This window comes from Echeneis naucrates, chromosome 6 (assembly GCF_900963305.1).
Source record: "Echeneis naucrates chromosome 6, fEcheNa1.1, whole genome shotgun sequence".
Classification (NCBI taxonomy): Eukaryota; Metazoa; Chordata; class Actinopteri; order Carangiformes; family Echeneidae; genus Echeneis; species Echeneis naucrates.
The window spans coordinates 4,680,937-4,694,871 of record NC_042516.1 but is presented as its reverse complement, the minus strand read 5'-3'; the positions used below and the strand labels follow the sequence as shown (position 1 = coordinate 4,694,871).

The window sequence follows — 13,935 nt, the reverse complement described above, 5'->3', positions numbered from 1 at the left end:
GCACAGACTTTCTTTCCTGTCTTTTTCATGCATTGAGAAATAACCTGAACAGCTGCAACCCATCTGCCTAGACACTGATAACGGCAGTCCATTCAGCCAAGTCCAGCTATTGGCTGACCTGCATCCAATTAAAAAAGTGTGTGAGGTCTCTGGGAACAACAGAGATAGATTATGACACAGAGAGGCGTAGATAGAGATAAGGTGGTGGGAGGTGGGGTTGTGGGCAGTTACTGACTCTTTTCTTCCACTAACAGCCTGAGAGGGCAGCCAGTCAAAGTCAAACAAAATGAAGAAGTGATAGGAAGCAGACATCAGACATAACACTGTGGACGTAGATGCTCCAGCTGGCCTACTTGATTTTTACCTTAACTCCATGAATCCTACAAACAAATGGCCACATTTACCTCCCAAAAAAGTGGTTTTGACCTTGTCAAAATGATATCTTACTTTCACTTTGAGAGAATTTCTACAGAAATATTCACTGGGATTCAATGATGAACTCACTACATTTTGAGGTCAGCGTGACCCAGAAAAGTACTTTTTAGCCATAACTCGACATCAGACAGAGCATAGGTATGGTAAATATTTTAAATCAATCAGGGTAAACAGGGTTGTGATCTGAAATCAGAGTGACGGAGGCATAACACTGCAAGCAAGTAAAAACAGGTAACAAAATAGGTTAAAAAAAAAAAAAAAAAAGTAAATGTAGAAATTATAACCGTTAACTTTGGGAGTTCAGTGTTACCATAGCCAGAAAACATGGTCAGAACTACAGGCACAGCATCTACGTTGTGATAAACTTGAATAATTCTTAATTTTTCAGTCATGTGTCAATTTTTTAACTCCCTTGCCCACACTCTGTTTCAGTGAGCCCAGCAGAAGGGGTACAACAAATCTCTCATTACACTTTGTGGAATGACACTAGCGAGCAGATTTGAGGCCAAGCACTATCTTAATTCCATTTTGGACGCTGGTTAAAAACAAATTATAATAATCCAAATAGTCATGGAGTCACAACATTGCCATTCCTGCCTACATGAATAGCATCATGTACAAGTCTGAGACCGCATTCTCGGAATTTGTGTGCCATTTGTGTGTATAATGTACTCTTTTTAGTGTTTATACCTTAAACACACAATAACTTAGCCATGATAGTATGGCCACTGTAAATGTGATGGAGTTAGCTTTTGTCTAAAAATATAACCAACTTGGAGAGCTGCAAGGAGTGTACTGTTCCTGTTTTATATTTTGTTAAAGAATATAAATCTATCAAATGTGTCTGAGCAGAGAGAGCCATGAAGGAACTTCCTTAAAGTTGGATTCATATCTTTATATGTGTTATGGTAGGTTAAAATCCTGAACAACCATTTTACATCTGGTAGTTCTTATACAGAGACTTCCATGGCTACAGTCCACTGTAAAAATATCTTTATGCACACTAAACTGATAAGACTGAGTGTGTCCCATGATCCAGATGTGTCATAATTTCCCCATGAGAAGTACGTTGGTGAAAGACAGTCAGGATCAGTCAGTATTACCAGTCTGTTGGGTAAATGGCTCTCTATTGGGCTGAAAGGAAGCATTGTGAGTATTGGGCATGCAGACATTAGATTAGTCATACACAAAGCTTCAGGTGTGTGCGTGCGTGCATGTGTGCACGCCCACACAGAAACGCACATCAGCAGTAATCTTAACTCTGCACCCCCTTGACAATCAGTCAGTCTGATTGCATTATTCACTGCTGGGTAGGAAAGGGGATCAGCTTTTTCACAGTTCTGGATGATGAAGAAATTATGCGATTGGACAGGGTATGTAGATGGGAAGTTAAAAGTGATGGAGGAGGGAATGCATGAGGAGAAGATGGAGGCTGATGGACGGCCGGCTTGATCAATAGCAAAGCATGGTGTTGTTAGCAGCACACTTAAGCATCCTTATAGGAACTGCTCCTGCATGAGCTTCATCAAGATTTACTTTGCAAGTTTGCCAAACTACAAAACAACTTGGCTGTTACCTGCTAAACATGCATCTGAAGCCAGAGTCGGTTTGTACACCCTGCCAAAGGGAACTGGATGCCAGTCTGAATTGTCTTCATCAAATGAAGAGTTGATGGGGATTGTCTGCTTTTGTACTTCAGATGGCCCAGAAGAGTGAATCTGCTGCTCAATAAAGCTGTCTCTAGCCATGTACATGGTGACAAAATGGCAGTCAATTATTGATGGGCCTCTAATACACAATAATATTTAATAACATTCAGTGGCCAGTTGCACTATGCAGCTTAAGTTCTCTACTTTCAGAGCAGGGCAACAGGTTGTCCTCTCAGCTTATGAAACTGATTTTAGCTGATTACAGCCCAGCTCAGCAGCTAAAATGAGACCTAAGAGCTGGCAACCAACTCAAGTTGGATGATGGTTGTGAGGCCTGCAACAATGACAGTTTGTCATTGTTACCAGATGAGTGGAAAACTACCAATGTGGCCAATGTGATCCCCTCTCAAATAGTCCTGGCTCAAGCACTGCCTCAGATTTGTCTTTTTACGTAACAGTGTTTTGCTGGTTCTTGCATGTCATTAGAATGCTGCTTGCCATGCCAAATTAGTGGAGGGGCAAAGCCGAAAGAAGGAAGTCACGGTGTGACCCAAGGAGGAACCCATGTGTACTTGAATGTGAGACAGAAACTCTGTCTGTGAAAAGGACAGAATGACATGGCTTTTCCCCGTGATTTATAGCAGATCTAAATTTAGGTCTGCAAATGATCAGGAAGGATATAGTTGAACACAATACACATGCCACAAGGATAGTAATGGCTAAGTCACCATGGAAACCTTCATGCTAAAGCCTAGCTTCATCCTTCATTATAAAATAAGGAGTGATAGCTGCTCTGATCTGGCATTACGGGTGATTAAGCTGAACCCTGGAGTCTTATTTACAGTTTGATGACGACACAGTTGAAGCATTACGTTGATTATGGTAAGTCTTATTTTTAGTTTTTAATTTGTTCCACTCCTTTTCAAAATTTCATTGAGGATTTGAGATGCTATGTGAATATGGCCGTGCCAATGGCCTATGAATGGTTGGCTTTTACAGAATATGTGCTCAATAATGTGACCAAGCAGATAGAAAATCTGTGATTGCATTATACTTCCTTGGTTGACCTTTGCATTAAGAGTCATTGATTCTGTTTCATGTTCCATACTTAATATTCTAACCAAGATTGCTGCAGGCTCTTTAATGGAGCTCATTGTCTTTAGCTGTCCTGCCAGCTGTTCTTGTTGAATCTGTAACGCCCTCTCCTGTTCAACAAGGTGACCGTTAGCTAGATGTCAGTCAGTCAGTCAGTCTCGAGATGGCTGCCATGGCCTTCCTCTACCCTTCTCCTTGTCATCCTGACAGAAAAGAGCTTAATTATTCATCCTTAGTTCTAAATGAATAATGGGCATTATTGATCCGGACAATAAGATGATGGGGTCCACCTGTCATTAATGGCTATGATTCACCTTTCGCCTCCTCCCACATTCACCTGTCAATGTGTCAGTAACAGGTCTTTATAAGTCAGTCTCATTTGCATGTCCCCTATCCTCTGCCACATAATTGAGTTAGAGAGAGCTTCTTTTACAGTACAATCAATGAATGCATGTGAGATTCAGTGCAGGCAGATGTACATGTCATTTTAGTGATGTTTTGATGCTTCTGTGACGTATGAAGTTTGTCTAAATGAGCAAGTAATATTAGCAACACGGCAAATAGATTAATTAAGTCTCAAAAGGAAAAAATGACTCACTCTTATTACACTGTCTTTGCCAAGATCAGCCCACAACTCGGCATTGCCAATGTTTACTTCATTGAACACCAGATATTTTTATCCATATCGATTGGCTGAGCTCCTTATACAAGAACCACCAGTGGAGCTATTTGATGCAGGAGTCAACAGCTTTCATACGTTAGGTTGAACTTTGAAATATCCATTTGTGGAACAAGAAACCGAGGCTTCTACAAAATAAATCAAATGTGTGACCTTATTTTACAAAATGCTAACAAGAAAGTGTTTTAGCAGCTGTAAATATCCTGTAGACCTGAATGTCCCATATGTTGACATTGTGCTGAGCAACAAAAGGACCAATAAAGCTAAAAATAAATAGATCATGGATTGTGAATAGCACCTAGAGAGATCAATGCTCTTTGTTGAAAGGCTCCAACACTGCGGTAGCCCTGCTGATTATTAACCACATTATGTCCCTTTAAAATATGACTTCAGTTTTAAAATGCGAGCCATGTACCAAGGACATTACACAAATGCTGGACAGTGGGGTCGTAAATACTCAGAAGGACAGAATGATTGATCAGTTATGACACCACAGTTATGATTTCTAATGTCCACAGTATAATATGGTGTTATCTTCCTTCTTTTTATACCATGTTGTAAATACTTAATGTGCTTGTCTGTCAGAGTTGTCACATTTCCACTCTTCTGTTCTTTCTCTGTGATGCCTCCTGTTCTCTTTGGGACAGGTTATTTATCATGGTGAAATGATGCTGTTGTCTGAGTGAACAGTACAACTGTCCCTTGTCAGAGTGCTGAGATTGACAAATCATGTAGTTCCTTGAAACTGTCATAAGGTGTCCAAGAGCGATTGTTAATGACAGTTATGAGGAAATAGTTTAGACGGGAGACATACCTGTCACCACATCTCCCATGTGTCTCCCTTGTAGCTTTGCTGCTTTGGTTTCTTTTTGCTTTTGCTCTTTTTTTTTTTCTTTTCTTTTTTTTTTCAAGCCTTACTTAAGTGGCTAAAATCCCAGCAAATCACTGTGTTAACATATACAAAAACATGTCTCCACTTGGTTTTGATCTTATTCAGCTATTATGCTTTTGTGCAACAAGAAGAAAACCTGGTTATTCTTGAAAGTATTCAGGTTTTTGATCATCTACACAACTAAAGGTACATCTTTGAATCTTCAATATCATCATTTACTCTAACATCTGAGAATAAATCTTCATCTAATCGCCAATAATGGCAGGCTTGAAAAAATCTTTCTTTTATCGACAGAGTAGTGATTAGAAGACCCACAGAAGGTGTTTACATATAGTATCCCATTTTCTATTAGAGGATTATTCCAATTCCACAGTGCAGCCTACCTGTATAAGCTATCCCAAATCCATGTTCTATACCATGTGTCAAACTCAAGGCCCACGACCCAAATCTGGCCCACCACATCATTTTATGTGGCCCGCAAGAGCTTAGAATGTCTGATTGTCTTAAGATAAATAAGTCAAAAGTGTGCATTGACCATAAACTACATTTACCACAAAGCATTCCGATTGTGTTACCTGTGAAGTGACGGCATCCCCCCACTAGATTGCAGTGTGTCCAGATCAATGGGATTTTCAACAATTGGGAAATTGGGAAACAAATTGAGAAATACAAATGATCCCTGTCTCATGGGGGAAAAAATAAATAAAAAAAACAAAATATATATATGGGTCTATGCAATATCTATGTACATATATGCAAAATTATATTTGTAACTTGAAGTAATGCATTCAGTAATACATTCAGGAGTTATTTAAGGAGTAGTTACATTTATTCATATACATTATATTTGGTTACATTTATACTATCTTAGTTACATGCGGCCCTTTGAAGGCAATCATTATACTGATGTGGCCATCGATAAAAATGAGTTTGATGCCTCTGTTGTATGCTGAATTCACACCCATAAGGGGCCAAAAATATTCAGCTGCAGGGAAGCTGAAAATGCTCTGTGTGTGATTTATTGAAAAGATAGCCTGATAATGTCCAATGACTGCATTCATGGGGTTTGTTTGTGTATTGTTTGTGTTTGTTTGTGTATTCTCTGCCTCCATTTAACTTGGCTACGACTTTGATCAAATCATTAAATTATCTCTGGCCTGATGAACAAGTGGGGAGAATCTAAAGGTATCAAATGGCTTTTTGAAATAGGATAGATTTTTTTTAATTGATTTCTTTTTTGAAAATTATAAAATTAACATTTAATCAAGAATCAAATTAGCTGTTACTGTCTATCAGCAGATGTGTCTGTGTAATAGATAAAAATAGATTTCTGACTTTACCGAAACACACTATAATAGTGATCTTCATAATGGAAATTATTCAGTTTTTAGTTTACCTGTTGCTATGTACCGTATTTTCCGCACTATAATGCGCACCTAAGAGCCTTCAGTTTTTTCAAAAGCTGACCATGCGCCATATATATGGATCAATATTGATATTGATCCATATATATATCTGCCAGTGGATCGTAAATGCCTGGGCTGATATATCAGTCTCAACTGTGGTCCGAGCTTTCAGGAAGGCAGGAATTGTCACTGAACTGCCAGACAACAACAGCGACACTGACTCGATTAATGACTTTGATGAGACGGAGCCGGGCGTGTTGGATGCCGCATTCGCCCAGCTGTTCAATTCGGACACTGAAGAAGAAGAATTCGAGGGATTGTTAGATGAGGAATGAACTGATAAAGTGAGCTTTACGTGTTTCTTTTGTATGTTTACAGTTGAACAAGGTTGGTCATATTGTGAATATGGACATTAACGCATAACGTAACGTAACGTAACCCCAGCCTCTACTGTCGCGCCTTATAATGCGGTGCGCCTTATATATGGAAAAAGTTTTAAAATATGTCATTCATTGAAGGTGCGCCTTATAGTGCGGAAAATACGGTAGTTTTAATAAAGGGTAAAAGAAATCCAATAACTTGTCTCAGATCATCTCTGCACGGCCTCTTTAATCCAGTGACCTCCATCTACAACTGGTTACTAGCCAGAAGTTACCATATTCCAGAAGACCGAGGCAACCCCCAATCCTGTCATACTCTGCAGTGTGGACATTCTCACCATAAAGCCTCTGCAGGTCAGACCACTGTATCTATCCAACTTAGTTCAGCCCAGGACAACCCCTCCCTCCAATCCATATTGCCCAATACATTCCTTCTCTACCTTATTCATTGTCAGCCACACACAGTTGCACGTGTTGCTAAGTCAGGAGCACTGTATACCAGCTTCTTAAACGACCAGTTACAGAGCTTTCACTGTCCAGTTTCCCATCAAAGACTACTTTTGGATTAAACTTGAAGTATTGTCCTGCCCATGTTGTTAATTTCATCAACTGTGGAGGACAGAGTGAGAACCGAGACCAGCCTCATAAGATGTTTCATCTTGAAAATCCAATGAGCCAAAAAAGTGGAATAGCAGCATTATTGTCACTGTACTTGATGATTAGTCTTTCAGTAGCTTTTTGTTCTGCTGAAATTCTGTCGCCATTAGCGGTTTTATAATGTAACCCCATTGTCAGTGCACTGAGAAGTTTTCCTAGAGGGTCTTCATCTATGTTATGGTTGTTCCTCTAGCTGCCTGTTATGCTCTAGCTTTGGTCACAGTCAAATTATGGATGAGTGGTTAGAGGAATGCATTTAAAATGGATTTTTCTCCTAAATCTATGAAGATTTTTAACAAAATTAAACTTTATAATAATGCAAAATAAAGCCATAATGAAGTTAAGATGTTGGAATCACACCAACAGTAATGCTCATCACCATGCTGATGTATTGAACCATTAGTACAGTACAGTAGTAAGATTACCAAAGCCTTCCTTTTGATGTTGTCTGCACACCTTTTTTTGGATATCTTGTGTGTGTGTTGCCATCGAAATCACAAATGAAAAGTCTGTTTGCTGACATACAAAATCCAGAGAAAAGAACTGAACCCCAAAAAATATCGCTACCATTCTTTATATGCTCCACTTTCCTCTTAGTCTTCCAGTCCTGCTGTAGCTAGCAGTCTACATGACATACTTAAGCGTATGCTGATTGAGTGCTGGATTTGCTTTCTTCCTGAGTCACAAATTCTGAGGCCGTTCCCATATGGCTCTGTTAGACTCAATCAAGTAGTAGTCAATATTTGTGTTTCAAATTTTGGAAATATGACTTACTCCCACCCCATCCGCACGTCTTCTGTGTTTTTGATTTTGACAATTGAAATGCTGCCTGACAACTGCATAATACGAAGAAAGATTATGATTTTTCATTTCCCAATCACTTCCAGCTGCTACCTGGAGATAGAGTTCCAGCACCAGTGTCTTTGTGTAGCATGAGTTAGTGCACATCACGATTAGTGGCATTTAAAATTAAGACATGCAGGTGCTAACAGCTTCTGAGTTTCTGATTTTTATTTTTTTTTTTTTTGCAGCCTAATGCATGTTTGTGTCACATCATGGGTGACTGCCTCAAACTTTGTTTCAGAATTAATACTAGAGCTTTTCTGTCTCTTATACATGTACCTGCCTGTGACTGTGCAGTGTGTGCCTCTGTCTGTTTCTTCCAGAATGTGGAAAGAATTTGTCAAGTCAGAAATTTGGAGAACCGGTTCCTTTGGGTTGTTTTTTTTATTTTTTTTTTTGGGTGCGTCAACACAAATATACTAGTACAAATATACAAATATACAGGTCTATGACTCCTGCTTAGTGCACACTGTGCCATTATCCTTTCATAATTATAACCATACACTGCTTATCTGGTTCTCAGGGGTTCTCTCCCCTACATTTTACACAAATGCAGGCACTTTTTGACATGGTTGTCATCCTTATTTGGAAGGCAGAAACTCCCACTGGGCATGTTAGATGCTTAACTAGCTCAGACACGCGGAGCACATCTCTGTTGTATAGATGTAACTGGTGGAGACAAGCAGAAGCACCTGTGTCACACAGCATGGTGCTGCAGCTGAGCACAGGGTGTAGCCACAGCAGCAACGAAACTGCATGAAGATTAAACCAGCGCAATTTCCTTCTTGTGCCTATTCGTACATTTAAAATAGTTCCGGATAATGCACTTTGTTACAGAGAAAAAAAATTGCATTGTTCTGAATAGGCTGGTCATTTAATCAACTAAGTGAAAGGCAAAAAATACTCACATTTGATTAGAACCAGGCGGTTAGCTGGGAAGATTATTATTTTAGTATGTTCTTAGATTAGTATATAAAACATTATATATTATCTTTCAGATGAGCCACATCTGGTTTTGTGACTGCTGGTACACCCATCAAACATGTATTTGTTGTTTATGATAATGGTGGTAATATTTTAATAATATTTATACAATGGAGCCTTGATTTCAGACACACAATAGCAGCAGATTTTTAGCCAGCATTTGTGTTTGAATGGCTTGAATGAAAACCTTTGCTGACGCGACATATCAGCTTAAGCTCACTAACTTTCATTAACTTTGTATCAGACTACCTGCACAAAATAATGCTTAAAGAATTATGAATGAGGATTAAGACTAATCCTCATTTAAAATTGATTGTGATATGGCCATATACGTTTAGTTAGTACTTGTGCTATGGCATAAAAACAAACAATGTAAGAGCAGACATCCTAATATAACCCTGTTTGCACAGTTAAAGATACAAAGGAAAGAGCTTTAGGATGCAGAGTCAGAGTAAGGATAGGGTCAGGCCACAATAAGATGAGGACCAGCTTGCACACTGGATCTGTTAGCCTTGTATGGCCTTACAAGTAAAATGTTAGAACTACTGGTAGTAAACCAGTTAGACAAACATACAAACAATTGCTGCTTATAGTGTAGTTGGCAAACATAGTTCCAATCTATTCTTATGATATGATATGATATATTTTAATACAGCAGTACATGACATCATATAAAGAATTCCAAAACTTGACAGGCTTGTTGCAGTTGCTAAACTAAGATCGGACATTTGCTATTCAGCAGAGACAGGGAGGGATATAGCAAAGGGTTCATTTTAAAACATCACTTGAGGAAAATTATTGGGTTGTTATACATCCTTTTCTGGTGATTTACAGACTGTGTTATGAATAATATAATTGAGAAAGAAATTAAAAACTGTAACTTTCATTCATGGTCATGGTTCTAGATCTTGTGTTCCTTATTTTAATGGAGAAAAGGTTCATATTGCTACATGAGTGGCTGCTGCTGACAATATTTCTTCCAGCAATGTTGCATCTCATGGGAATCTATTCCTGGTCAACAGCTGACAGTTTTAATTTGCATAAAATCCCAAAATCATACAACCCCCTCCCAAAAAAAAAAAAAAAGTCACATTAAAGCCTTTAAAGTGATAATTGCACATCCAAGTTCATCAGATTTTATCTGTCTCCCGACTTGTTCTCTGTGTCATATCTTCATGTCCTCCCTTCGCAGCTTTTAGGGATTTCGCTGAACATAAGCAGGAGTGTGATTCTCTGTCCTCTTTCTTGTTTTGTGGTCCAGGTGGAATCGCGGGACACGTTGAACAGCATTGCACTCAAGTTTGACACCACACCCAACGAGCTGGTTCAGCTGAATAAGCTGTTCTCCAGAGCTGTGGTGCCTGGCCAGGTGTGACCGCCGTGCACCCCCTTCACTGTCAGCTTCATCACATTTTCACTGTCCTCCAGTAACCTCTTATCCACAGCAACCGAATAATGTCTTAGTTCTCTCTGATACAAAAAAAACCCGAACATTTTCTGGAAACTGTTATGGAAAATTTTGAATCTGAGGATTTTAAAGGAACATTTGCATGCTGTGCATGTGCCTCCTGTCTGAAATGCTAGCTGACTCACCAAACACCCTATTATCTGTATTCCCACTTAATTGCCTGCTAATTACAACTTGTATCCCAATAGGATCGGATGCAATTCATCACAAGACTTATTTGGTTTCTAAAAAGGTTTAATAATATATGATCCTTAAGTTTTCCCAAGATGCTTAAGTTCCGACTAGTTGACAGTAAAAGCCAGTCCTCTGCCCATTGAGCATGCTTCTCTTGCTCAAATTCTGCCTCGTGTTTCTCATTCATTATTTTCAGCAATGACCCAATTTCTAAATCTCCCTTTTAATAGGCGAAAGTGACAAACATCCAAAATGATATTTTGTCACTGTATTTCTTGGCATCAACATAAAATCCAGACAAATGGAGAAGAGCCATGTACGCCAAACCCACTGGCATCCCTCAACTCAGCTTTTAGCAAACAATGCTGAGTTGAGCTGCGTTCAAACACAAGGGTGGAGAGAGCCCTTAACAAACCATCATCTCTCCTCATGCTCTGCCGTGGAGGTGGGAGTTAGACAGAAGCAGCTAGTTTTAAACTTTAAACCTGTATCCAGTTTAATTCTCAGATACAATACTTCAGTACAAAATTGAGAGCTTTAACACCTTTGACCTTTGACCTTTTTCTAACTCTACTAGCCACTAAAAGCAGAAACACAAAAGCAAAGAAAATTGGCAAAAATCATTAATAGGACAAACATCAGCTGCACCATAGCATGTTATCAGTCAGAATAAAACAGCTCAGGGCTCCGTAAGCTACAAACTCTTATTAAACTTTAGTTGTTTACTCCACAAGATGTTACTTGTAATCATTATCATTTTGTAAGAAAGACAAAATTTTAGTGCCGTTTTAGTACCCAAAATGGCAAAATATTCTTTTAAGAGCCAATATTCAGTTTCTTTGGACTACTTTATACACCACTGATGAGAACAAAAACAGCTTGTGACTATGTTCATATTAACATGCAGATACACAAATCATGTCAATAGATTTCAAACATTTGACCAACAGAAAAGTTTAGACAATTTACCAATTTCTTAAATTTTTATGTTTTCAAGTTGTTATTATAATGGTAATGAAAACTTTTCACTACTCAAGACATTTAGAAGAGCAAAGGATCAATTGCTTTACTGAGGAAATAACCAATAGTTTAATCTATAGTTAAAATAGTCATTGTATGTAGCCCTGTAAAGAGTTATGGTGCATGAACTGGACTGAGTGTCTGTGGCCATGAAAACCATTAGACACTGCCCCAATCACTTCACTGTTAATTCTAACATCCAGCAAGACTTTGACTTTCCCTCTCACTTTTCATTCTGGTCACTAGCATGAGGATCTATACACAATGTCACGTGATTTTAGTGGCATAGTTTTGTTTGTGTGTATGTGTGTTAGAGAGAGATTGTCTTTATCTCTCATCTTGCGGGCATGTGTAGTGTTCAGTTTGTGTTTGCACAAAGGCAGTGCCTGTGTAAATACAGACATGGATTGTGTTTGCAGGTTCTGTATGTTCCTGATCCCGAGTACGTCTCCAGTGTTGGAAGTTCTCCCTCCCTCAGTCCCATCAGCCCCCTGTCTCCCACCTCCTCAGAAGCTGATTTAGAGAAGGTGACGGTATGTTGATCACAACACTGATGCACAAACTCACACAGTCAGAAAATGTTGAAAGCGTGTTCACTAAAACATAGTCATGTTATTTTATGGAAGAGAACAAAATAGACCTTGTCCTTGCACATTGGGGTGGTCTATCCAAACCAGTGCACAGGTAAGACAAAATCACAAAAAAATGTCTATATCTATATACACAAGCAAGTTAGTTTTCAGTGAAGCAGGTGACTCATTTTGATCTATCCACCAAAGAACAATTTACATAATAAATATTTTTTCTGCCAGGAGCTGCTCATTAATTTTAGGGTCTAACAGAGGCTATAAGATAAGATAAAAACCCACCTTACACGCCATAACTGACTTATCCTTCAGCCAGCACTGTAATGTTTTACAGCTCTTTGCATTGTTAGCCTTGAAATGAACATCCAGGAAGTGGTGTAATTTTTTTTTTTTTTTCAAGGACAGAAAAAGGCAGAGCAGACAGAGAAAGGTGCTAATAAAACCTGCTTTATATTTTCCAAGGACAGGTAGTGATATGTGTGTCTTGTCGCGTAGTCAGGTACAAGGATATATGTGTTAGTTTTCAACAGCAACCATCTTCCACATTGTTTGTCATGTGAGTAATGGCATCCTTGTGAGGCAGTTAAACTTTCCTTTAGTTTAGGTAACAATGTGAGAAGAAAATTAAATCACAGACAACAATAAACATGTCCATGGCAGAATAAAATCAAAGCGCTTTTTATTTTTTTAAATTTATTTATTTATTTTTTCACTCTCTCATGCAGCAAAAGAAAAATGTGCAAGAGACAAGGTGTCATTATATTGTCAGCAAACTAATGGGATATGCAGTTACTCAAACCATTTTTTTAATAGAATGAACCCAAGTCAAACAGTCATAATATCCATGGTAAAAATGTGCACAGTTATATCAAGGATCATGCTTTCAAGTTAAAATTGTTGTGGGTATTTATCATATTTATGTCATGGCCACATTTCCAACACCTGCTCTTGGGTTTGAACACAATACAGCTTGCCTGTTTTGGGACATCATTGGTTTTGTTTGCAGTATATATCTGGCCATGTAGAAGACGGGTCAATCTAGATGCACTGTAACCTTGCTTGTGCTGTTTCTGTAAATAATCCTAATTTATATTCACATTTGACCTTTAGCGGGAGAAGCAGATTGCTGAAGCGACTCTTGTGGGAAAACAGCTTGTAGTCCTTTTAAATCATGAAGCTGTGAAATTGTGTGAGCATTTACAGAGAGTGCATGTGTTAAAGAGGCCATTAGATGAACTGGTTACTTAATTGCTATTCAAGCTGCTGACAGCACTTTGGGATTGATAGAGTATTGCAGTTTCTTCATATGAAGATAGTGACACATGGCATTTACACATTGTTATTAATGTGGCCTCATGTATTTGTTAGATTCAAATGAAATGGCTAAGGCAGCAGTGCAAGGGTAATGAAGGCAGATATTTTTGGTAACCCTAACCCTTTTCAGCAATGAGTGAAATCAAGTTTAATCGTAAATTGAACATTAAATAAGGACTACATCCTTTTTTTATATAATTTTTTTTTCAATTATTTTATTTTATTTTTTTTTTTTTTTTTACAGTTTACAGCAATAACACTTTTACATCTGCACAGTGTCTTTGTTTCAGCAGGGTTATTCCTGCCGCCATACGTGACATCACATCACATTTTCCCCACTTGTTCCTCTCAG

The 13,935-nt window shown here is 38.5% G+C and overlaps 1 protein-coding gene across 5 annotated transcripts in view; it reads left to right on the top strand.

Moving 5' to 3' along the window:
• The window catches only part of oxr1a (oxidation resistance 1a), a 135,502-nt gene that overhangs the window by 96,270 nt on the left and 25,297 nt on the right, over positions 1-13,935 (top strand). For all 5 annotated transcript variants that reach the window (XM_029503541.1, XM_029503542.1, XM_029503544.1 and 2 more), the window contains 2 exons: positions 10,282-10,389; positions 12,102-12,215. In XM_029503541.1, coding sequence (XP_029359401.1) covers positions 10,282-10,389; positions 12,102-12,215 — 222 coding nt within the window. The remainder of the gene's footprint in view (positions 1-10,281; positions 10,390-12,101; positions 12,216-13,935) is intronic.